Source organism: Pezoporus flaviventris, unplaced genomic scaffold, assembly GCF_033815535.1.
Source record: "Pezoporus flaviventris isolate CSIRO_AGI_PZ_B2104156 unplaced genomic scaffold, CSIRO_AGI_Pfla_v1 ptg000031l, whole genome shotgun sequence".
NCBI lineage: Eukaryota > Metazoa > Chordata > Aves > Psittaciformes > Psittacidae > Pezoporus > Pezoporus flaviventris.
The window spans coordinates 9158201-9181417 of NW_026892579.1; the positions used below are offsets into that span (position 1 = coordinate 9158201).

At 38.3% G+C, this 23217-nt stretch overlaps 2 protein-coding genes across 2 annotated transcripts in view; both read right to left on the minus strand.

Annotated features, from left to right (window-relative positions):
* MTRES1 (mitochondrial transcription rescue factor 1) overlaps window positions 1-23217 on the minus strand; it is a 244769-nt gene that overhangs the window by 155851 nt on the left and 65701 nt on the right. The gene's annotated exons all lie outside the window — the stretch shown is intronic.
* CRYBG1 (crystallin beta-gamma domain containing 1) overlaps window positions 116-23217 on the minus strand; it is a 98290-nt gene continuing 75188 nt past the window's right edge. Inside the window, exons 15-23 of the mRNA XM_061460193.1 lie at window positions 17962-18088; window positions 17758-17790; window positions 15898-16007; window positions 15520-15649; window positions 11695-11834; window positions 9284-9407; window positions 7948-8106; window positions 4921-5083; window positions 116-1860 (exon numbers count right to left, since the gene is read on the minus strand). Of these exons, the coding sequence (XP_061316177.1) occupies window positions 1772-1860; window positions 4921-5083; window positions 7948-8106; window positions 9284-9407; window positions 11695-11834; window positions 15520-15649; window positions 15898-16007; window positions 17758-17790; window positions 17962-18088 (1075 nt within the window). The 3' untranslated portion in view covers window positions 116-1771. The remainder of the gene's footprint in view (window positions 1861-4920; window positions 5084-7947; window positions 8107-9283; window positions 9408-11694; window positions 11835-15519; window positions 15650-15897; window positions 16008-17757; window positions 17791-17961; window positions 18089-23217) is intronic.

Below are 23217 nucleotides of genomic sequence, written 5' to 3' on the forward strand. Positions count from 1 at the left end.
GAAGCATCTATTCCTCAGAGCCTGCAGCCATTCCACACCATGTGTTCACTCCTCATTTGGGGTCACAGATGAATTATGGACAAAGAAGGATATAAGACAGAAGCAAAACTAACCATAAAATATCAGCTTTCTACCTTTAAAAATAATTTCAATTAAAAGTTACCTAACTAAATTTATTTGTAAAATGCTATATTATATATAGCAAGAGCACATCAATATGACAAAGTACCACTGTTTGTAACCAATAACAACACATTTTCTATGAAGAACTAAAAGCAGCACATTTCAGAGCAACAAAACTTCAGTACATCTGTACAAAAGGAGGAAAATTAGTAAGGCACTTCCTCTAGAGTGGTAACAATAAAAGCACCAGTATCCTTTGAGGCAATACAATAGTAATAAAAATGTTGATTTTAAACAGACTAACAATGCAAGACAAAGGCCTGGATGCTCCTGGGAGCAGCTTGTAATAACACTGGTCTAAGCTAGAACAAAAACACAGCAGCATAGTACAAGACTTTGTATTTTACCTTTTTGCCAACATTATTAAGGAAAACAAAGAAAACCAGATTAAGAGCAGGGCAACAGAAGAACCTTCTGAAGTCATAAGTCTTGTCACAAGCTCTTTACCAAACCAGTAATGCTTACTCTGAACAGGCACAGCCGTTGTGACTGGGCATGTATCCAGGCTTGGCTATACCACTTACTAGAGCAGTCTGACACATCTGCTCAGCAGCAGCTGGGAGCCAGCAGCCCACCATGGATGTTGTTATCCAACATTACCAGAAATACTGGGGAGTCCAGCTTTCTCTACAGTAAGCCCAGCAGGCAGTGGCTGAAAAACTGGGCAACTACAGTGCTTAGGTGCTGTTACAGTCACCTTTAGTGGTACTTTCCCTAAGAATTCTTGTTTTCAATATGATTTTGGAGTTCAGGGAGATTATACTTATTGGAACTGTTTTAAAAGGTAAAAATCTGACTTAGCAAAGAAGTAAAATACCTGTAACTCAAAAAGTTAGGCAGCCTAGAAAACGGGCAAGTTCTTCACATTCCGATGCATCCTTTAGCCAGCCCTTTCTTTTTCTAACAAACATCTACTAATTTATATCATCTCTACATGAGAAAATCTACAGTTTTTTTGTAATTTAGGACTTACTATATTAGCATTCTAACTATATGTGAAGCCACATGTTAAAAATTCTTTAGATGTGCTGTCCCCTAGCAGTCTTCAAACTTCCAGTAAATGTTTGTTCCAGTCAAACAAATATATTAATTTCCAGTAGTGAATATTTCGCTATACTACAGGCCCATAGGTCCAAGTTGCTATACCCATATACACACTGCACTCCTGCCCTTTATAAAATAAGCTTTAATTATTTTTTAGCCCTTCTCTCAGTTAAAAACAAAAGCCCTCTTGAAAAATAATTTAAAGTTATGCTTATTGACTATTCTGGATTAACTACTCACTGACATAACTTTCACTCCAGGGAGTTTCCCCCACCTTTAGTTCTTCCACTCTAGCCCAAGGCATACCACCATTCTCTCTCTCCTGTTGACTGGAAAAAAAAAAAATAATAAAAGGGTTGAGAAATACTCCAGGTTTTCTACGGATAATAATCTTAGATAGAGAGGTGAAACCATTCTGTTGCTTGTTCTTTTTAAAATTGGGAAGAAAAACCTCTTGTTGATCCCACATCCTTCAGAGATGGCAGTGCCAATTCTAGCGTCTGGAACAGCAGCCAATTCAAATGTCATCTTTGCTTGTTTGAGTTTATACAACCAGAGGTTCCCAACACTGAGTTAACTTTTCTTCATTGACTGTATTGACAACAACATGGTCATGGTCGTACTGTGTGCCTCCTGTAAAGAAAGATTTCAAAGAGGGTAGATTAGCTTTGAAATAAGAGACATGTACTCTAGGTTTCAGGGCAATTCTAGTAAGTGACAGTGTAGACAGTTTCCCTTCTCCCCAAGGCACTGAAAAGACGCCCTTTCATCACTGCCTGCTTTTGGAATTCATTTTGAAGCAAGGGAGGCTGTCTGCTCCTCTCCACCCCTTCAGTAATTCAGTACCTCAGCTTTGTCAGCCTGGATGGGAAAGGAAGGAAACACTGTAGTACAGTTAGGTGTGGCTCCTTTAAGACTGTCACTTCCCAAAAGTCATGCTTGGCTGTTCAGTTTTTCCCTCAACAGCTGTCAGTTGTCACTTTGCTCTAAGGATGATGTTTACACAATGAAATAAGTCCTGCTGCTAACAGACAATGTGAGCAGGACCATACCAGGGACAAGGTCTGGTACTCATTTACTCTTCACCATTATAATCCTGCGTTTGGAGCAGCTGCCAGACACAGGGTATCACCCAATGTTCAGCTGTTTCCACTGGCAAATACAGCCCTTTCTTAGAGGGGCTTAATTTACTCGTGCTGCAATGTTCATGCATGTTGAAACATGTTCTCATAGAAGCGCACTAGTACTAATCTGACTTAAACTCTGAAGCAAATAAATGTATGATTACAACTGAAAGTGAGAACTGACATTTTTCTCGTATCTAGTACATACTGCAAAAGTGTGTGGAAGCAGCCATCTGAGCCAGCCTTCATACAGAGAGCACCAGGCCACCCCTGCAGACACCATCTTTCATTCTGCACCCCTACAGCCTCACCCTCTCCAAAGGAGCAAAAGACAAGCCTGGCAGCCAAAAGCTTATGATGAATGTAGCAAGTGTAGATTCTAGCAGATCTCAGCAACAAATATACATAGGCAGGCACATTTAAGAACAGCTCTTCTGTACAAAGGAAATGCCATCTCAAGCACCTTAGCTGTTCTCTGCTTCAGGAACTTGGGGGAGGCTTCCTGGTGCCACTGTTCCAAAGCAGAAAGGTCTCTGAGAAGGTTAACACCAACATGATTTGTCTCCTCAGGCAGTTACTAAAAAGCAGTGGGGATGCACAGCAGAAATACTTGCAAAGTTCTTCAGAAAGAGAGTTAAAAAAAGGGAATACTAGACCTAATAATCCCAGGGGAAAGAAAACCTAACCAGCAGCTACAAAAAATAACATTACCTAAATAGCTCAGTAATCACTGCAAGCACAAAAAGTACTTTTTAAGCAGTGTCTGATAGAATGTAAACATGTTATAAGGGAAGAGAGGGGATTTCTTTCAGTGGAAGAAGAGACTACTTCGGTAGAGCGGTGCCATGGACAAGGCGTTGTGCTGTGCCACGATATCCACAAGGTGGCATTGGTAACTGCACAGTTAACAATTGCATTCACTTGCTGAAGAATTCATTAATGCTCAATTTGTGGTCAAGAACAGATCAGCAAGATTGGCAGAAACAGGTAATGTTCCTACTAGGCTTTCTCAAATAAAAGCTGAATGTACCTACTCTTTCATATGTACCACACAGGTTTACTTTTTTTTTTAAACTAAGAGCACATCTATACTTTCAGCACCAGACCATTGTGAGATTTTCAATTACAAATGCAGAATGCATAACTACTTTAAACATTATGAAGACAAGGCAGTGTAATTTCTTCTTGTTTGGTGCAACCCAGAACTCACTTTAGAAAAAGATATGCAGAGTTATCCTGACTAAACACTCTCCCTTGAACTGGAGGCTTTTTGATGAGTTTATAATTAATAGCCACTACCTTTTTATGGCAGTAAAGAGAATTAGTGATGATTTGTGCCAGTGTTGTATTACGGTCAAACATTAGATAACCCTTTTCTCACAGTTCTGATAGTCCTGTCCTTTTCTGTTCTAAAGTTCTGATTCCAGTATTTTCCTTTCTTCTTTTTTTTTCTTTTGTAATGGCTGTAATTAATGCCACAGCATCAATGCAAAATTCATCTTAAAACAGCTAAAAAAATAAACAGCTACAGGAAATGATTATTCCCCCTACCTGAAAGAGTGAGAGTTATGTAAGAACATCTAGAACATGGGGCCTACAAGAAAGCTGTTGAGGGACTTTTTACAAGGCCGTGTAGTGATAGGACAAGGAGGAATTGATTTAAACTGACAGAGGGTCAATTTAGATTAGATATTAGGAAGAAGTTCTTTGCTGTGAGGGTGGGGAGCCACTGGCACAGGTTGTCCAGAGAAGTTGTGAATGCCCCATCCCTGGCAGTGTTCAAGGCCAGGCTGAATGGGGCTTTGAGCAACCTGGTCTAGTGGAAGGTGCCCCTGCCCATGGCAGGGGTTTTGAACTGGATGAGCTTTAACGTTTCTTCAACCCAAACCATTCTACAATTCTATGATCTGATTATGCTAATTCTGCTAATCATTCAATTTGTTGCTTTTTCAGACTTTCTATGAAACTATGAAACCAAAGTTTGGAAACAGTATCTAAGTGAATCAAATTGCTGCAACAAAAGTGACTATAAAAAACACCATCAAGTAAGCACAGACCTTAGGCTGCTATGGCAGAATCTCATAGTCGCAATAAAGGTGTCGTCATTAATAACCAAATGAAAACACTTTTTTCATAAAATCACATCAGTGTACAAGCCTGTCTTTGCTTTCCTAATACCCTCTGGCTAATGCACCTACTTACTATATAAGAAAATTTTCTTTATACAAATTATAGTTAATGAGAAGTTAGGTTTTTCTTGCTTCAGCATTTTCAATAATTATATTCATATCACTCAGTGCACATAAAATTAACTGGGGATATCTACAGTGAGTGGACACTGGGGATACAAGATAAGCAAGTACTGTGAGTCACTAAACTCTGTGTAGGAAAAATGAAGTCCTTGGGCCTGTCTAATTCAGGAGGTCAGATGAGCTAATCGGGTCTTCTTTTGATTCTAGATTAAAGTAACTCTAACACCATCCTTAATTTATAGGCACGTTTAGTGCCTATCCCACTGTAAATACCATGTAATTAAGACACAATGTAATGAGATAACGCATTTGCTTACCTTTGATATCTAAAACCAGTTTGGGTTTCATCTTGCTATAAATCCTGCCATCGGGATTAATATGCCAATATTGTTTGTCTTCATTCCGCTCAAATGACAGACCAAGTTTAGAGCCAGGAGTTATAAGATTTCCAACAATTGTCAAGCAGCAATCCTCTGCCATCTGTATCATCAGAAAGGCAACAGCAATTATTCAAAACAGCCTTACTTCTAGTATTCACTATTTTTTAATCAGATAGATGACAACAGGCAAGAACAGAATCTAGGAACTACTTTCCCTAAAGGAATGTATTTTTGCCCCAAACTCAAGCCTACTTATTTTTCTTTTGTTCCTATAAGGCTGACACTCTTCACAACATAAGAACATTAAAATAACCATAGTGTGTCAGATCAGAAGGTACAATTAGCAGCTGTCTCTAGCAGTGGCCAATAACAGATGTTATGAAAGATTACATTCACTCTGCTCTTGTATGCAGTACATTCCTGGTAATCTCTCCCAGTCTACAGCAATTTCCAGTCCAGAGACTTTTCCATGCAGAGCTGGTACCTTTAATACTCAGATGGTTTCTGTCCCATACATGAATTCGTTAATCACTACCCACTGAGATCAGTGTAACTCTTTGAGACAAACACCCTTCTGTATCACCACCCTTCTGCAGCAAGCAGTTCCGTATCTTCACTACTACCATTAAAAAAAAAAACCCAACAACTGATAGGCAACTACAGATTTTATTTGGTGCTCTCCTCACTCCCCTACTTCTACTCCCCTTCTCCTCCTTTACTTCAAGGGATGTCTTGTCCATGCTATGTTTGCATGACTTCAATCATATCATCCCTCAAACTGCCCCCTTTGTAGCCTAAAAAGTCCTATTTTGTCTCTTCCTTGCATAGAAACTTTCCATCTCCTCTGCGCATTCTTTTTTTGTTCTCTAATAATCTCCAGTCCTTTTGAGATAAAGGACATAACTGCACAGTAGCATGTCACAAGGATATGTTCTTCTTTGTTCAATATTCTTTTCCTAGCCATTTATATAACTTGATTTCAAAACGCTGCAAATGTCTTTATGGTTAAAAAAAAAAAAGAACTGGCAAAAATCAAGTTTATTTGAAAAGAATATTAAGGCTACTTAATTTACTATTAGTAGTAAATTACAGTTGATTATTCTATGTGAACAGTGATTTTTCAATAGATCACCATAAGCTGCCTTGTATCACCTGAAGGGACTTTAGCGGCAGATTAAGCAAATGCCCATCTGCTGTTGTTGATATGGCCCCAAATTATTAAACAGACAGTTGTGAAAAAGTAGCACTTCTTACTATCATAACCTAGAATTGAAGTAAGATGATTTAGTTCTACAATTCTGAAATACTCATCTGTATCTAAAGATCTTCTCTAGTGGGACTTGGAAGACTCAAAGCTTACACACTAGGTTATTACACAACGGCCACTACTTCACCCATCTCCAAGAAACTTGTGAAGAGTGAGGAGACCTGATTTCAGACCTACAATCATATTTGTTTCTGACAAAATGGGCAGAATAACTTTCATATGCTGCTTACCAGTTATGCCACCTACCTAAAACAGCCCTTCCTTGAAACCTCAGGCATACCTCAAGTACCACGTACTCACTCAGATGACCTAAACTTACAAGAAGAAAGGCACAAGTTCTTCCAGTGACCTGGGTCTGCCTACATGCATGTACCTACCCACCCGTGAGCTTATTTTTCAAATGTTGTGAAAAACCATTTTTTGCATACAGAACATTTACTGTCATTCAATAGGAAGATGGTGGTGGAGCTCTGTAAGAGTCCAGTCGTTTAAGATCAATGTTGCCAGCCTGTACTCCACACTAAGCTACCTGGTTGCTATACAGCATGAGCTCTGTATTTTCTGTGCACAGAAGAACTGCTTTGTGTGAGACAGGGACAAAAACCAAGAGCATGTTTTATCCAAAGCCATGTAATACCACACTATCTTGATAAATACTTTCAGTGAAATGTTTGAGAGGCACTGTCAAGAAAGAAGTCTTTTGTGTGCGATATTAAAGCTTTTAGCTTACTTTGCATCATTTCACTCTCTATATAAATCCCTTTTACTACTGCATGTGTTCTGTAAACATGTCCAAACAATTCCTTAGCTTATTAACAGTAAGATTCTTCCCTCCAGGATAGATGACATAATTATAAATGGCTCCTTTGAAGTTATACAATCCTATAGAAAAAGTTCATATGATTCTTTGCAGTCAAGCTGTTTGAGAGCATTAAAGTAACTTAATTTTCTTTGGCTGGCATCCCTACCTGAGACTGTACATGCTTAGACATTATGAACCACGCATACCTCTGCTCACCTCAATGACAATTCACACATGATTAGTTTTATGGACTGTGAGAAAAGTAGGACTTCATTTGGAAAATTGTACAGAGGAATGGAAAGCGATGAATTTGACAAATACACGGGTAACCAGACACAAATCCTCAAAAACCCAAAAGAATAGGATTGCATCTTTAAGCAGAAGAGGATATAACCTGCATTACGCTAATCAACCTACCACAAGGTATTTGTAGTTCAAAGTGTTATCAATAAGGGTCTATTAATGATAGCATTTTAACGACAAGCATTTTAAAAGGTCTCCCCGGCTTAGACACTTTTGTGATATTTTCCCTGGAAGAAAGAGGGCATAAACATGAAAGGAGCTCATGAAGAGCAAGACAATGATCTTTTGGTGTTGATGAGGCTGGTACTAGGGTACTATTCTTTAGGGGAAAAGGACATCGTAACTAAAATCTCTCACAACTCAAATTACATCAGAAAAGGTATCATACAACTAGTTTGTATCACCTGAAAAAGCCAGAGTTCAACTTAAAAAACCAACCAACCAACCAAAACAAAACCAACACTTTACAAAAAGATTATGTTACAGCTGAAACAGAAATACAATAAATTAAGATGATACAATAAGAATTGAATCCAAAAAGCCTTACTGGGAAAGAGGGAAAGAGAAAATTCATTCTGAACTTGAACCTTACCCGGCACCTTATGAATCCATCCTGATAAACCCAGATTTGATCATCTGAGCCTGTATCTTCTGCAACCTGTATTCTGAGAAGATTCAGATTGTCTAAATTTCCATCAGCTGACATGAATTTTCCTGTTTCTTTGTTTCGAAGCCTGAAGTACACACGTTTCTGCAGAAAACAACAGAATTCTTTAACCACAGTCTCAGCACAAAACACAACCTGCTCTGGTTAACTTCAGAGCAGTTACTGTCCCGTGAACCTCACGTGTCCCTCCTCCCTTCAGAAACCTTAACTCTTCTATTCTAGAATTTAATTCCAAAGTCTACAGATGTCTAGAATAAGCCAAGCTTTGAGAACTTGTCATTCTGCATGGAGATTTTTAGGCCTTCCTATGCGCCAAGATCAGCATGAAGTGGAAAGCTAAGAATTTTTAATTCAGAGCAGCACTAACGGCTCTCTGCTAACTTCTTGTATTGATGCTTTTAGCTTTCATCAAGGGTGAATTCGTGCAACGCTGCTTATTTCCCTGGCAACAAGTAGTATACTTCAAGTTCATGCTGCGTCTTGTTACACATTAACATTTCTGTTTAGACAAGCTCTCACCCAGCACAGTCAAAATGCATTATTCTAACCCTGCTTAAGGTTATAGAAAGACAACATTGACAGCAAGCAAATACATTTGGTTACAGGTACAAGTAATCTGTGAATTAGAAAAAGTTGCTTCCTCAATAAAATACAGCTCAGCAAAAACCCCGAATGTTAAAGCTTACAGGACTGCTGCAGTACTGGACCAAATCACATGGTCCTCACTTAGAGGACAAAATGAAATAGATGCCACAAGCTTTGCATTAGATTTGCAAATTATTCTGCCAAGTAATAAGCAGGGAAGGGCCTTCCCCCCTAAATCAACACAAAAATCACTACTAATTGAAGTATCCAATTTTGTTGACAAATTTTCTTCTTGTTCCAAAAATAATGTAGATAATACAGTACTTGCCAGTAGCAAGTTTGGGTGCTAATTATAAAACAAAATAATTTATATATAGTAGTTATAGTCACTATTTGTTAAAAGAATTTAGCCAATCCGTACATGCTGTCCTCCATATTTTGGTTTAAAGTATGCTTAATGAACAGTTTGAGAAGCAGAATTGCAAAGCCATGCAGCATATTCAAACAGCTTTTATTACAAGCAAAACTGTAGAGCAATTTCTTTACACAACTGCTATTGCTGAAGCTTGTAACATGCATCAAGACTGTAACACTGCTTTCAGCTGTATAATATCCCCCTAACCCCATTACAAAATATAAATTGGTACTTGACAATCTCAAGTCAGAGCCTACTCACCTGCAGTAAAGGTCTCAGAGAACCTATCTGACAAAAGCCACTCACTTTATACCAATCTGGAATTTCTTTCGGTGATAACAACATCTGACGCCCCCTGTAATTACTATGCTCATAAATTACCCATCTGTAAGACAAAAATACAGAATGTTTTTACAGCTAAATCCTGCTTTGAAATCGATAAATGGGTTTCTAGAAATCTGTCCCACAGAGTAGTAGTGTTTAGCTTTGGAAAGACAATGACCTCCTTTCTGATAGGTCTTAAAAAATAATAAAATCATGTCCTGACTGAAATCAATCGCATTAAGATGAATACACTGGAGTCCACATTTTACAGTCCTGTTATTTAAAAAATACAAGCTGAATGAAACAAAGCTTTTTCTTGCCTTAAAGGGGGAACCCAACTTTTAAGTATCATCTGCTTTCAGGAGGTACTGTGACTCCTCAAGGAGCATGTATGTATATGCTACGTATGTTGTATATACTAGATTGCTGCATGTGCAGAATCAGTAGCTCTAATAGCTTAATTTGGACAGGCCTGACCCACATGGGAAAGAGCTATTAGGAATGTAGACCACAACAAGCAAATACTGTAACTGCAACAGTGTGAAATTCTCTAGGGTATTCTGATAAGAGGTTTTATTTCAGAACACCTCTCTCCTTCCCAAATACTGTAGGGGAGGGGACATGACACAGACATGACACATGACAAAGAAAAAGCATATAGAAAACTTTTGTTTAGCATTCCCTAGCTAAATACAAACATATCCAACCACGGTAACCATCACATCGAAAGCAATCTGTCAGAACCTGACTTCTGCGTCTCTACTATACTGGCACAGGCAGTGAATTACTAGACTTTGAAACAGGCTGCAATACAGTGCAATACGTTGAATTTTCTCACACTGATTTGCTGGGACTGCACAATAGCTGTATGTCCATATCCAGAACACACACCTTAATATTGGTGCTTTTTCACAGCCTAATACACATCTATCCCCTGGTATGAAATTAGGAAAATCATAAACAAATGCCTCTTAGCAAAGGAAGAGAAGATGAGAAAACCCTCAATAAGGGAGGCACCAGGGGCAAGCACACTCAGAAACATATATTTTGACACATTTCAGCATCTGACACTGCTAAAATGAAATCAGAATTTTCATACTATTCCAGTGACCAACCAGAAAAATCAACCTGTCATTGGACAGAAAACATACACAATTCATGACTCCATTACCTGGAATCATGGTAACTGTGTTCTTGGCAAAGAAGTAACAATGTTTGACCTCATGCTATTTCATGTTATTGGAAGTGAGAAACAACTATACGGTGGTTATGGTGAAAGTTACAAAATCTCAGTAGACTTGAGGGTACTGAACAGGTACCTTTTCCAATGACCTTTGTGTTTCAAACGTCAGTTCAGTGTGCTAAAGAAACCCTTCAACCAGCTTACACAGATGATAAAAATGATTTGCTCTACAGATCTGGTATTAGCTATCCACTGGAGGGCAGTCTTAAGCTATCCGCAGAGTCTCTCCAGCACACACCTTGAAATTTCTCTCTTCAGAAGAGCACATTTAAATGCAAACAGTAACATGGATTTATCGTTAAACAAAGCAACACAAAAAAAAACCCCACAAACACAAAAACGTTCGTCAGAAACTAAATATAACAACTGGTGCAAGTATCTTGAAACTAGAGATTAACAGGAAAAAAAACATGAAAAGAGAAGTTTAACAGCTCTGTTGGAACACTGGAAGAAAATAGCACAGTAGCTTTCAAAATGCTTCCAGACAGTTTTTAAACTTCATCACAGCCTATTTTTTCACCTGATCTTCAAAAGTAAGTTTAGAGAACACAACTGCATAAAAACAGTTAACGAATTTAACTGCTAGATTGACAACAGAGTCTGACCCAGGTTCTGAATTAAAAGGGATTATTACTAATGCCAAAGGGGCCAGATCATGATCTGATTGTACCACTGTGTCCATAACACCCAGGTAAAAGGATGAATGTGAAGACTTACTATAAAATTTTAAACTTATGGCACAGCTCAAATGGATTGATTATCTTTTTTATTTTTTGTTTTGTTATGATTGAGACCTAAACCAGGAGCACAGAAGTTGGCTTTAAGGATGCTGCGCGAACTGGCTTTTATAATATGGCATGAGAGAGGACATTGGCTTCCTTGTAGGCTTTATTTAAATTCATTTCAACTTCTAGCACAGAGCACAAGTCGGTGATAACATGTTCTTGAAATGGGATGCAAAAAGGTTCTGTAAGAAGATGCTGCATTAAAGCACTCCACACATTATGATAATCGAATTTTATACTCCTTGGTTTGTAACACCTGTAATTTTTCAGTTGAGTAAATAACATCATTCCAAAGAATCAGAAAGTGATTTTAAACTTACGTGCCACCAAGGATTTGAACTGAAGCTACTCGAGGATTGTATCCCAGGAACTGGAAATTTAAGATTTCCGTACTGAATTTGATTTTCTTTCCTTGGAACCCCACCTTTTCAAAAAGAGCTATGCACGGTTCAGACAACTCCTGCAAAAGGAAGATAAGCACTTTTATAGTATGTTAGAACTCCACATGGTGACTATGAACATCACTACTCCACACAGCCCTTTTATTTCAGAGGTTTCTTCTTGATTGTTTAAGAATAATGTTTTTTTGTTCTGCACAAGTTACTTACAAGAAATAAAAAGAAGTAATAAAAAGCCCTTATACAAAACACACAAGGGATCTCCTTACATGGAACATAAAACTTCCTTAAGGCACACAGAAATTTCTCTGGTTTTAATTCTGCATAATATCTTAAGTACGTTTTAAAATATATTTTCATTAATGCCCTGTCTTCCATTGTACTAAAGCCCAGTCATGAAGTCATTTCATCTTCAGTCCTGAACATACAGTCAAATAATACTGATTTCTACAGCTTCAAATGATGACAGCCTTGTCAGTACTGCTTATTAGTTACTGCTCTCATTTTTAACTCTTATAGTTGGTTATGGCAATATCAAACTTGGATTAGACAAAAGCTTCAAGATTCACACTTCTGAGGTGAAATTCAAGACAAGCAAAAACTAGTATCTGAATCCTCCAAACTACTGTGGAGAGATGATTTTTCTCCCTCACTGTCAAAATGCTTCTGGTGTCAAAGGGATTCTGCCCACATGAAGCTCCCCGCATTGCTCAATCCATCTTAAATGCCTTCTGAATAACAAACCTTGGGCTTTTCTGTGTAGCAAGGTTATCTGCAGTGGACTGGAAATAATTTCTCACAATTAAAGCCTTCCTCTGGAAGCTGAGAGGCAAGAGTCTGAAATCCCTTGGGATAAAGTCAATAATCCTGAGTGTCCTGGCATTACAGTTTATGCTCATAGATAGAAATGACCCTGTCACTCCCTTTCTTGCAAGTCTTCCAGCAACGACTGTGTAAAACAACCACCATAGCCAGAAGAGCTCCTTCCTGCTGGCATATGTTCAGAATGCTTGAAACACATCAACTGGATCAGGAACGCCTGACATGATGCAAAGTCTCGACAGACTCCTATCTGGCCCCAGGCATGGAAACATGCCCTGTAAGGCAGAGGTGGCTTTGTAATGCACTGCAGCAGATATCCATGATTCCATGCAATTTTTTTAGGCAAGATCTCCTGTCAACCTATCTCTAGACAGTGCTTAAATTTCTCTTTAATCTTCCTTTTGATCTTCCTTTAGATACTTAAGGGCCCAGATGACAATGTTGCATGAGCATCACCATCATCTTTGCAACAGTCCAGATTATTGTACAGCAGCTTCCTGATCACACACACACTGCTAGGCTGTAGGAAATGCCAGCAGAGGCTTTTCAGCTTACTCCAAAAATCAGAGTACACTCATCTCCACCATGGAAGGTAAACACCTGTTAGACCATCATGTGTCATCACGGGTCAAAAGCCCAGCAGGGACAGTTGCACCATGATGATGGTCTGGTGTCTCCCCCTCAGCCCTTTTATAGACCTGCACCTGTGCTCTGAGACATGGAACTAACTGGTCAGGCAGCAGCCCTTGAGCCATGTGCAATGCTTGAGAAATAATCTACTTACAAAGAAAACACACAGACAGCAAAGGAAATCCTCCAATTTTCTGCCACACCTTCCACTCTGGGCATTGTTTAGATTCAGCAGCAATACTGTTACATAAAACGTTCCAGACTGAAAGAACTGCAACATCTGCTCACCAGTTTTCTTTCAGTACTTCGCACGTACTGCACTGTGAGAATCTGGTGTTCCTGTATATCTACACTTAGTTATTTCACAGAGCTGTTCATTAAAAAGAAGTATTTTCAGCATGACTGTTCACGCATAAACAACATTCACAGTTGTTTTTATAGTCTGTTCAGGAAAACGAATGTTTAACAAATTCAAGAAGGAAAAATGCTATTCTCTATCTGCAGCACAACCATGTGAAGTATGCAAAGCAAGCACAAACATGCAAAGATACAGTGGTATAATAACACAAAAACCTTGAGCTTATGAATACAAGTCCTTTTAACTTTGTCTTCCAAGTTTATCGAATATCCCTTTCATTTTCTTTTCTCATGGTCCATTAGAAATCAATCCCTTCAAGGGGGAGTTAAACTAGATTAGTATCATAATGCTAAAACACCTATATTTAGTATTTTGGACATACCAAAATAGCAAAGGTGCTTCTTGTATAGAAACGTCACAGAAAAATCACACGGAAAATTATGGGAGCAGCAGATGGTGGGGAGGAATTAAGATCTGCACTGCCAAAACCAATCCCAAAATAAATCTGAGAGGTGACACCAGTATTTAACAAGCTTCAAGCTTTTGTAAAATTATGAATCATTTCCACCTAACTTCTTATTCTCTGTATTCTGGTTTGATAATAAACTGCTGAGCAAAGCAACCCCTTATCCTCTTCTCTGCAGGTAGGAAGCCTCTGAAGAAGGAAGCAGCAGCACGCGACTGGTAAACAGATGCATCTCTATGCTACTGTTTGAAGTGTGATGAATTGTAAGGCTAAAACAAGTCTCAGAAATTACAAGAACTTTGAGGCACAAAACTGGTATTTGGCTGTCTTAACACAACAGCCTATGTCACAAATAATACATCTTCCAAAAGTAAGCTGATCATTCCAGCTTGAAACAAGCATTTCAGACCCAAGAACTAGACACTGACAGGTACAGAAGAGCCTGTTTTAGTTCATGGTGATCACCCACCAAGCTTGGCTAGAAGCATTTCTATCGTTTTTAATAGGATCCATCTACTAGATAGCCAGAGAGTTCAGAAGTCAGACATACCTGCTGCAGATATTTGTTTACACTGTACATCAAAATGCTTCAGACACATGAAAGAGGATGACGCACTTTAGTTCTCCTTCGTCAACTGCTACATCACTGACGGGTTACCAAAATTACAGTGGAGTGCAACGAAGTTGTCAGATTCAAAGAACAGTCAACAGTGCACTCCTCCTTTTTTAAAATGAGTGTCTTCTTACTGACATAAGTCCCTGGATTCTTGATACCATTTTGCTAGAAATTACTTTCACCTTAAAATATACTTGCAGATTCTATCAGAACCAATCATAATGACTGGCTATAGGCTTGAGCAAACTCATTCCTTGCCATTGACGAGTTACAAAATATGTAAATGTTGTTTAGTTTGTATCCACCACACATAACAACAACACTGTCTGATTTTGCCAAATGGCATTGGGTGTTGCTTTACTTTATCTAGAAGGGTACATTATTTCATGATTACTCAAATTGCATTTCCCTGATTATAGCAATAGTGTTTTATAATTACATGTATTTCATGCAAAATTGCTTAGTTAAGTCTGTTTTTTTTTAATATGCATAAAACCCAAGGGCTGCAGTACAAAGGTTTCTTCACACTGTTCTACTGACATTTCTCAACTCACTCTAAGTGGTCTCTCCTACTGGGAAATTAAGTGCCTGTCTGACACATCCTTGACTCCTCTTACAGAAAATCCCAGGCAGCTGCTTCAGGGATGTCCCTTCTTTTGCAAAAACAGCACAGAGGTCAAAAAAACTTGGCTGCAGCTAGGACATTTAAATGCCACTACATATAAAAAAGAAATAAATTCAAATACTCCTGTTGTCAGTGTGTCCCTCACATTTTTACTGTTGAAAAAAACGGGCAGGTGGGAGTCATCACTGTACCAATCTTTACTTTACGGTATTTCTAATAGTTTTACTTACAATATTTATAATCTGTAAAGATTTTAGAACTGCTTGGGGTGAACAACCCATTGCCGTCAGATCAGGATAGATTCCTTCTTCTAACACATACTGGTTACCAGAGAATTCTTCCTGGTCATACACTATGCAGCTGCAGAAAGGAGAAGAAATGGCCTCTTAAGAATTCTGTGCAAGTTAAAATGAAGCTGTATTTCTCAGTCTTTAGCAAGAGCTACTGACAGAAAGATTATTTACACTGTTTTGTCCTGACAGGCTGAAGACTTATGTGCAAACTGCAAAGCATTTTTCTGAAATCACTTCAAGTGTTAGAAAGCTGGCTGCTTTTTAAAAACTTTTACTGTTTAAGGGATTTTGCAATATTTATTCAATGTAACTTACCTGCCATCTAATATTTTTGAAGACTTCACAGCAAATGAATCAATACATCTTGTATCTTTTTCAAATATTTGGCAGTTACCCTTGAATTCAGGCTCTGAAAATAACTGGACCTTTAAAAAGTTATAAACATATTTAAAAACAATTAATTATTCAATCTTCAGTAACACGCCTCTACCATTGCTTTTACAATTAGATTAAAACCTACTTAAATCACCCAGACTTCCTCAGCTACATGCATTTTTTTTTTTTTTACCTCTTCCATGTTGCAATCCTTGTTCAAGACGGCAAGGCGACAATACCAAAAATTACTTCTGGCTGTGTATCACTCAGTAACATACAAAGTAATTAAAATAACACTAATGAAGATAGTCCCCTGGACTATCTGATGGAGAAGATTTTTAAATTCCCACAGAATGGTCAGACCTGGCACATCTTTATTAAAGGGCCATAAATGGTTTTGGTTTAGATTATTAATCCATTTAATCTCCAAAATACATACTCTTCCCACTAAATGAAAACTGTCTGTCTCTCAACACAAATGGGGCATAATCTTGCCAAAGTACTCGGACAGCACGCCAACAGGCATGGTAAATATTCCCAGGGTAGATGGGCTTTATGTGCCTGTTATGGCTATACAGTCACATCCGTTGTTCTTTTTCTGCTTGGAGGATAAGAGTGGATACGTCACCCAGAGTCTTTTGTCCTTGTTAAAAAAGAAAAAAATAATAATTTCTAAGCAGCAAACCTGCTAATTTAGTTAGAGGATAATTAACCTTGATCACACAGAAGTCATGCACATTATCACATGCCTACCAGTTTATTCACTCTTAGCAGAGATACAAGTGTGGGCATGCACACTGTTCTCCAAAGAGGAACATGCTGACGAGCGATGCAGTCTATTGGCTGCAAGCCATTACTTCTTTGTTTCCTCGGGATAAGATCTTAGTAGACACATAATATACATAGGTGCAAATAATTTTTCATGCACATAGCTGAAAATAAGCAGCCTTGAGATTTTTATTCCCTGTAGTTCATATACTATCTGTATGCAGGAGATTCCAGTGAGGCATGCTACTAATAAAGAATGCAAAATGGAACAGATAAGAATTTTCTCCCTAGTTTTAATTCCATGAGATACCCACCATTTTGACTGAATTGAAAATAAAAGTCTCTTTGTGCAGAGACAAACATGAAAAGGTTCAGAATTATCAAAGTATGAAAAAGGTGCCCATTGGCTTCACTGTCAAAAATACATATTAGTAGTTGCATACAGGCCACAGTCCAATATAAAAATATGTTAACTCACTGAACAAGTTCTCCCAGTCATTTCCTTCTCTTAACTATTGACAAAGATGGCACTAACTTTTAAGCATAACTCGGCAGTATTTAAGAGTGAACAAGATTCCCATATAGTGCAACCACCATTAGCAGAACCGTTAACCAAAGAACTAGATCCAAAAGGGTTTAAGTCACAACAGTACCATGAACAACACTTAACTTCGAGAGCGCTTGCCTCAGCAACTACCTCCGCCTCTGCATGGACAGATGAGAGCTCCAGCTCCTCAGTACAATCACTGATATACCAAAACAGCTCACTTGCTGAACCAAAACATCACCTGTGCCCTTAGAAAGTTCTGGTGGCAGCTGTGTATTAAATCCCACCTTCCTTGGGCCTTAATGTGACTTACTTGAGAGGTCTGGAAAGCTTCCTTTCTTTACCTGCAGTTCTTACTCTTTTGTCTGACTAGTCAATCATCTACGCAAATAGCTGGGTGTTACACTAGACAAAAAGACATTTCTTTATTTATATATGTTACAGACCTACACAGTACTTTTCATGACCTTGGAGAAGTATCTTACCTTGACTTTACCCCTTTCATTTCCAGCAATATCCTGCAGATGTTTGGAAGAAGAAAAAAAAATTATTTTAAACAGTAATAAAATAACAAACATAAAAAAGTTTAATGTTATTAAAGAATGTAAATAAACTGAATTTGATAGAAAAAGTGTAGGTCTAAACACTTCAGAGAAACTTGCAAAACAAGTATAAAATTATTTCCTTACTGTAATGATGGGCTGAACTGAAGATATCTTGCAATTCTTTCCCCCCCATGCTTCAGTGCTGGGATATAGCCCTTTAGCCAGTATATACTGCTCCCCTGTGAACTCAGGATTCTCATAAGCCACCCACCTAAGAGAGACAGAAGAGGGTGATGGGTAGAAGTCACAGTACTTTTCCAAAATACAAGTGTGTATAATCATTATTGCCTTAATGTAAGAACAAATAAAAAATTTCTCCCCTCAAGTGTCAACTGTAATTTTATTAAAACCATAAACAAACAAGTGTATCTGATACTCCAAAACCCATGTAAATTTCACTTCCTTATACCATATGTCAATATGAATTAGCTAAAAGCAGACCACAAATTCAAATACGTCATCTGCTAGATTTCCTAGAAGCTGATTCCAGTAAGAACATTCTGAGATGCTTCACAATTCCATTATTTTAGCTAGCTCAAGACCTTCTCTGGAAAAACAGAACACATTTTTTTCAGATAAAACTAACTTTCAGAGTCATCTGGACAGTAAAGATAGGAATACTGATTTTTAATGTTGCCAGTTCAGCCGTGTTCAAGCAAACATCAATCCCAACCGAAAGCTGAGCTGCAACAAGAGACACATATGCTAATGAGAGCAGGCTGTTCCCTGCCAGGAATCACAGATATCAGGCAGGAAGAACATCCTTGAAAGTTAAGCATTAAAACCATCCCAAATTTGGCCAGATTAATTCAAAGCTATTATTATAACTAGGCAGTCACATCTCCTGCCTGATACAGGCCACAAACTCAGAATTCTGCATCAAGTCCATAACTTCTGTCCCAGTCAGAATACACCTTTTTGAAAGACATTGACCTTTTGAGGTCAATACACACTTAGAGTGTATTAGAAAAACATTAGAAAAACAACCAAATCACTACATATCTCTCTCTAATGTTCAGTTACCCCCGCAGTGCTTTCTTTCTAGCTATCTGCTATCAGGTACTCTTGCTATGCATCCATTCAACAAACCTTCTATTACGGCATTCTTCTAACCCTGGCTCCATACTGAAGTCCAAGATAAAGCACTTCCACATCAGCACTACCTTTGGTTTTGTGATAACCTGCATAACTTCTGTCTGTTGCCTTTCACCACTAGACTTTGCAAACTTTCCCATAATTATATTCTGGCTCTTTTTTAAACTCATCCTTTTCCCTGTTTTGTTTGTTTGTTCTTTCTTTCTTTTTCAGCGCCAGTATTAGAACTGGCCAGAGTACCAGCTGAGTTTCATTCATGTTTATGCAGGCATTAGGACATCTTGCTGGTTCCTGGTTCTACAATATAATCTTTTACTCATTGTCAACCCACTTCCAGTTTTATCCAAAGCACTGCATAATGAGTGTATGCTAGGTTATGCCAAAACTCACTTTCAGTGCAATTTTCTTACAAAGTTTCAACACTAACACAAAAAAAAATCATATCATAAAGCAGTAAAATGATATGGAACTTGTAATTTGCAGTGGAGGCTAACCCTCACCATCTAAATTTACCATAAAATGATCTACATGTGTCAAGCAACTGGTTTTTATTAAGCTGCAGTTTTATTCTAAGAACAAATGCCAGAGTCTCTGCAGACACAAGAAGTACAACAACTTCAAATTGAAATAAAGCTGCATCAACATGTATGTGCTGAGAGTATAAAGTTTGTATTAGTTGCCCATGGCAAACACTCATACAGTGATTCACATTTATCACTATTCACATCTCTTGGTTTGCCTCAGATATAATCAATTATTCTAACTTGTTATGCACTAATTACTTAAGACATATTTCAAGGCACATTTCAAAATCACCTCCTAGTAATTCATCAAAGAGACATCGGTATGTACAATAAATTGAGCAGACAGTTCAAATGTCTCAGGTGTGTCTATACCTGTATGCCATATATACAAAAAGCTGTGAAAATGAGGTTTCCTTAGCCAGCTTCTTCAGCAGATGTTCATTAGATTTTTCAATGTGCAAATGCCAAGGTACAACTACAGTGCATGACAGTTTCACCTGACTGACATCTACGTAAAAAAGTTTTTCTGATAGTAAGTGAACGACAAAATATTCCAGGTGCCTCCAAAGAATCTGTCAACTGCAGTTATTTCATTTCCCCCATCTAAAAAGAAACCTGAATACAGAAATAACCAAGGTATCTCACTCACACATGGGATTTAAATAAGCAAGTGAGCCCATGCAGTTTCTGCTGTCAAGGCTTATTGGTGAAATAAGCCTTGTGTTTTTCTACTTCATTCATAAGCCCACACAAGCTGCTGAGAGTAGTAACAACAACATCAAGGACAGGCAGCTTAATTCAGTACCAGCTAAACCTGTCAAACGTCAAGTGCTCCTAGGAAGGAGCACTGCCTGCATCCAACTTCTGACTTAACAGAAACGCCTGGAGAGCAAGACATCACCTCCGTATCTGAGCAAGAGAGTCACATTCCAGTTGCTAGGCATCACAAAAACTGGAGTACTGCTCTGCAGCATGGCAACAACAACCCTGCCCTACAGGGAACAAGGTCTCCTAGCACAACAGTTTTTGTAACCCCCAGCCCTACAAATTGTCTTAGCCTGAGATACAGCCTCATCCCATGCTGCTGGCAGGGTGGTGCTGGAGACCTTCACTTCTCTACATCATCCATGCCCTTGGAACCAAAGATGTAAAGAAAAGCATTGTTTAGATATTGTTGGCACTACTACATGCACAGTGTCTTTCCCCAGAACTTTCCACATATGATGTCTAGGAAGCATGGGTCCAAGAAGGGTCTGGAAGATCAGCCAAGAACAGAATACAGACAAAGACAACTTGCCAAAAAAAATCAGCTCTGCTCATGGTTAGTCCAGGATTCATTTTACCTAACTTCATTGTTTAAAACACTAGCCATTTCTTATCGCATATGTTCTTTCTAACATCAGCTGCAAGGAGTAATCCCCTCAGCTGCTCAGACTCACTTTAACATAGGACTGATTACCCAAGTCCTGGAAGGACCATTCTCAGCTAAGGAAGAAATGACAACACCTTCATTAAACTAAATGGCATAGCTGTAAAAAGAAAGCTTTCAGGCACAGAACACTCCTTCAGGTCTGAAACACAATCCACCATCTTTAAAGCTTAAATACTATATGGACACAATGAGTTTAAATTGGCATAAATATGCTAATCAGATGGACCATGGGGCCAGGAAATGAACTGACACTTTCAGATTTGTAGCATGATTAACAGAGAGGATGAGTTAGTAAAATTCTGTTATAGTAAATAGAGCAAACAGGTTCTTTATCATACCCCTTTGTGCTTGTGATTCCCAGTACCCCAGGGACCTGCAGATTTTAACTTCAAGACTCCTTGAAAGGTTTTTTGAATGTCAGTTCAGACATAGAGGAAGTGGAAGCTTCGTTTGAGATTTCTCCCATGGGGTACTTGCCCATGGATTCTTGCCTTTCTCAGCTCCAGTGGAGGTTTAGTTCTTGTAACTCATATTGTCTTAGTTTCACCTGTGTTACCTTCCAAGCACATTTAGATTAAATTTACTACATTCTGGCTCCTGTATATGAACTACTCATCACCTTGTAATTTCCTTAATATCATTACCCAGATGTACACAAGAAGGAGCCAAACCTGCACTGTGGACTAACTGCTTGAAAACTAGGGGAAAACCAGCCTGATTACAGGTCCACAGTAAAACAAACGCCGACATAAAAAAGCCACCAACAAAAAACCCCCCGAATATGGAAAAGTTCTTCCACCAAGTTCCAAAAGGATCAACTAAAAGACAGGGGGGGTTCAGTATTTTTGGCAAATGTTTGGTGTGTTTATGAATACAGAAAAGGCACATTTCAAACATCCCTGTGATTTTGATCACTATTCAATGTAACCTTGAAGAGGTTTTATGCAGACAGAAAATCAAAATTGCACAACGGTTGATTTTAGTACTTGCTTCAACTTGTAAAGGGTTATTGCTAGTAAGTATTTCCATTTCCCGCCACTTAAATTCTGCCAATTTGGCCATAACAATCAAACCCTTCTTAAAAGAAGAAAGGCCTCTCCTACTTTCAGGCAGTCTGGATTGCTTTCTCCTGCACCAACAGCAGAAGAATAAAACATCCTGGATCTTATGCTTGGCCAGTCTCTGAAGAATGCTCAAGAGCAAAAAATTCTCATTTTTAAAAAAGTAAATGCTCATCATTTTAGAATATTTTTTTGAGGGGGAGTCTCTTTACAATGGATTTAGCAAAGACATGAAAATACTGCTTGGAAACATTCTTCAGAAACAGGATAGCTGAAAAAAAAATCTGATGGAACTAGCACTCAAATTACCCCAAAATAGAATATTCACTCCCCAAATGCAGAGCTGGGCTGCCTTCAGCATACAGTTTAGAGATGCAGTTTAGCTTATATCTTGCTCAGTAGTATCTGTGCACTGCAGTATCAGGCTTTCTTTGACATAGCCTTTAAATTACAGAGCAATTAAATTAATATGGGGGGAAATGCAGATCATCTGTTATCTGTCTGCCATAACAGCTTATCCCAGAAAAGCCTGTAGTTGAAAAGCTACTATGACAGATTCGGGGCTTCTTACATTATTTGACTTTTTTTTTTTTTTATAATGAGGTATTATCAGTATGATACCAGAAAGGTTCCCTTGAAATATTCTGACAAGCTTTTACTCAGTCTGTCACAGTTCACTAAGACATCATCTACACTACAGTCTAAACAACTCAGGAAATTACTCAATGGATTATTCATTGCTTGGTGAATGATTTCTTGGAAGGAAAGATATAAAAATTTTGTACCTGAACCGTTGCTCAAGACTTAGAAAAGCACCGTGTTACCAAGCATGACTTAACGTGAATCATTCAACCTTTCTGATACAATAGCATTTAGGAAGAACACCACCACAAAATCCCCAAACACTCACAACCTCTTTGGAAACAAAAGGATCACACAAAACTGTTCAGAGCTGAGTACTAGTCACCTGCTACAAACAACGCACCTAAGTTTTTAAAAAGCTAACTGCTACAAATGACATCTGACTGACTACAAGGTGAGATTACAGGTGCAGTAGCAGAGACTGTTGGGACAATTCTTGTTTGTAATGACTTCTAGCCACCCTTACCATGAGAATATTAGAGTCACTCTTATTACTAGAATACTGAGACCAAAGTATGATTCCTATCTTAACTGTAACAGATACATTTACTAGAACAACACAAAGGGCATGATAGGTAACCCACAA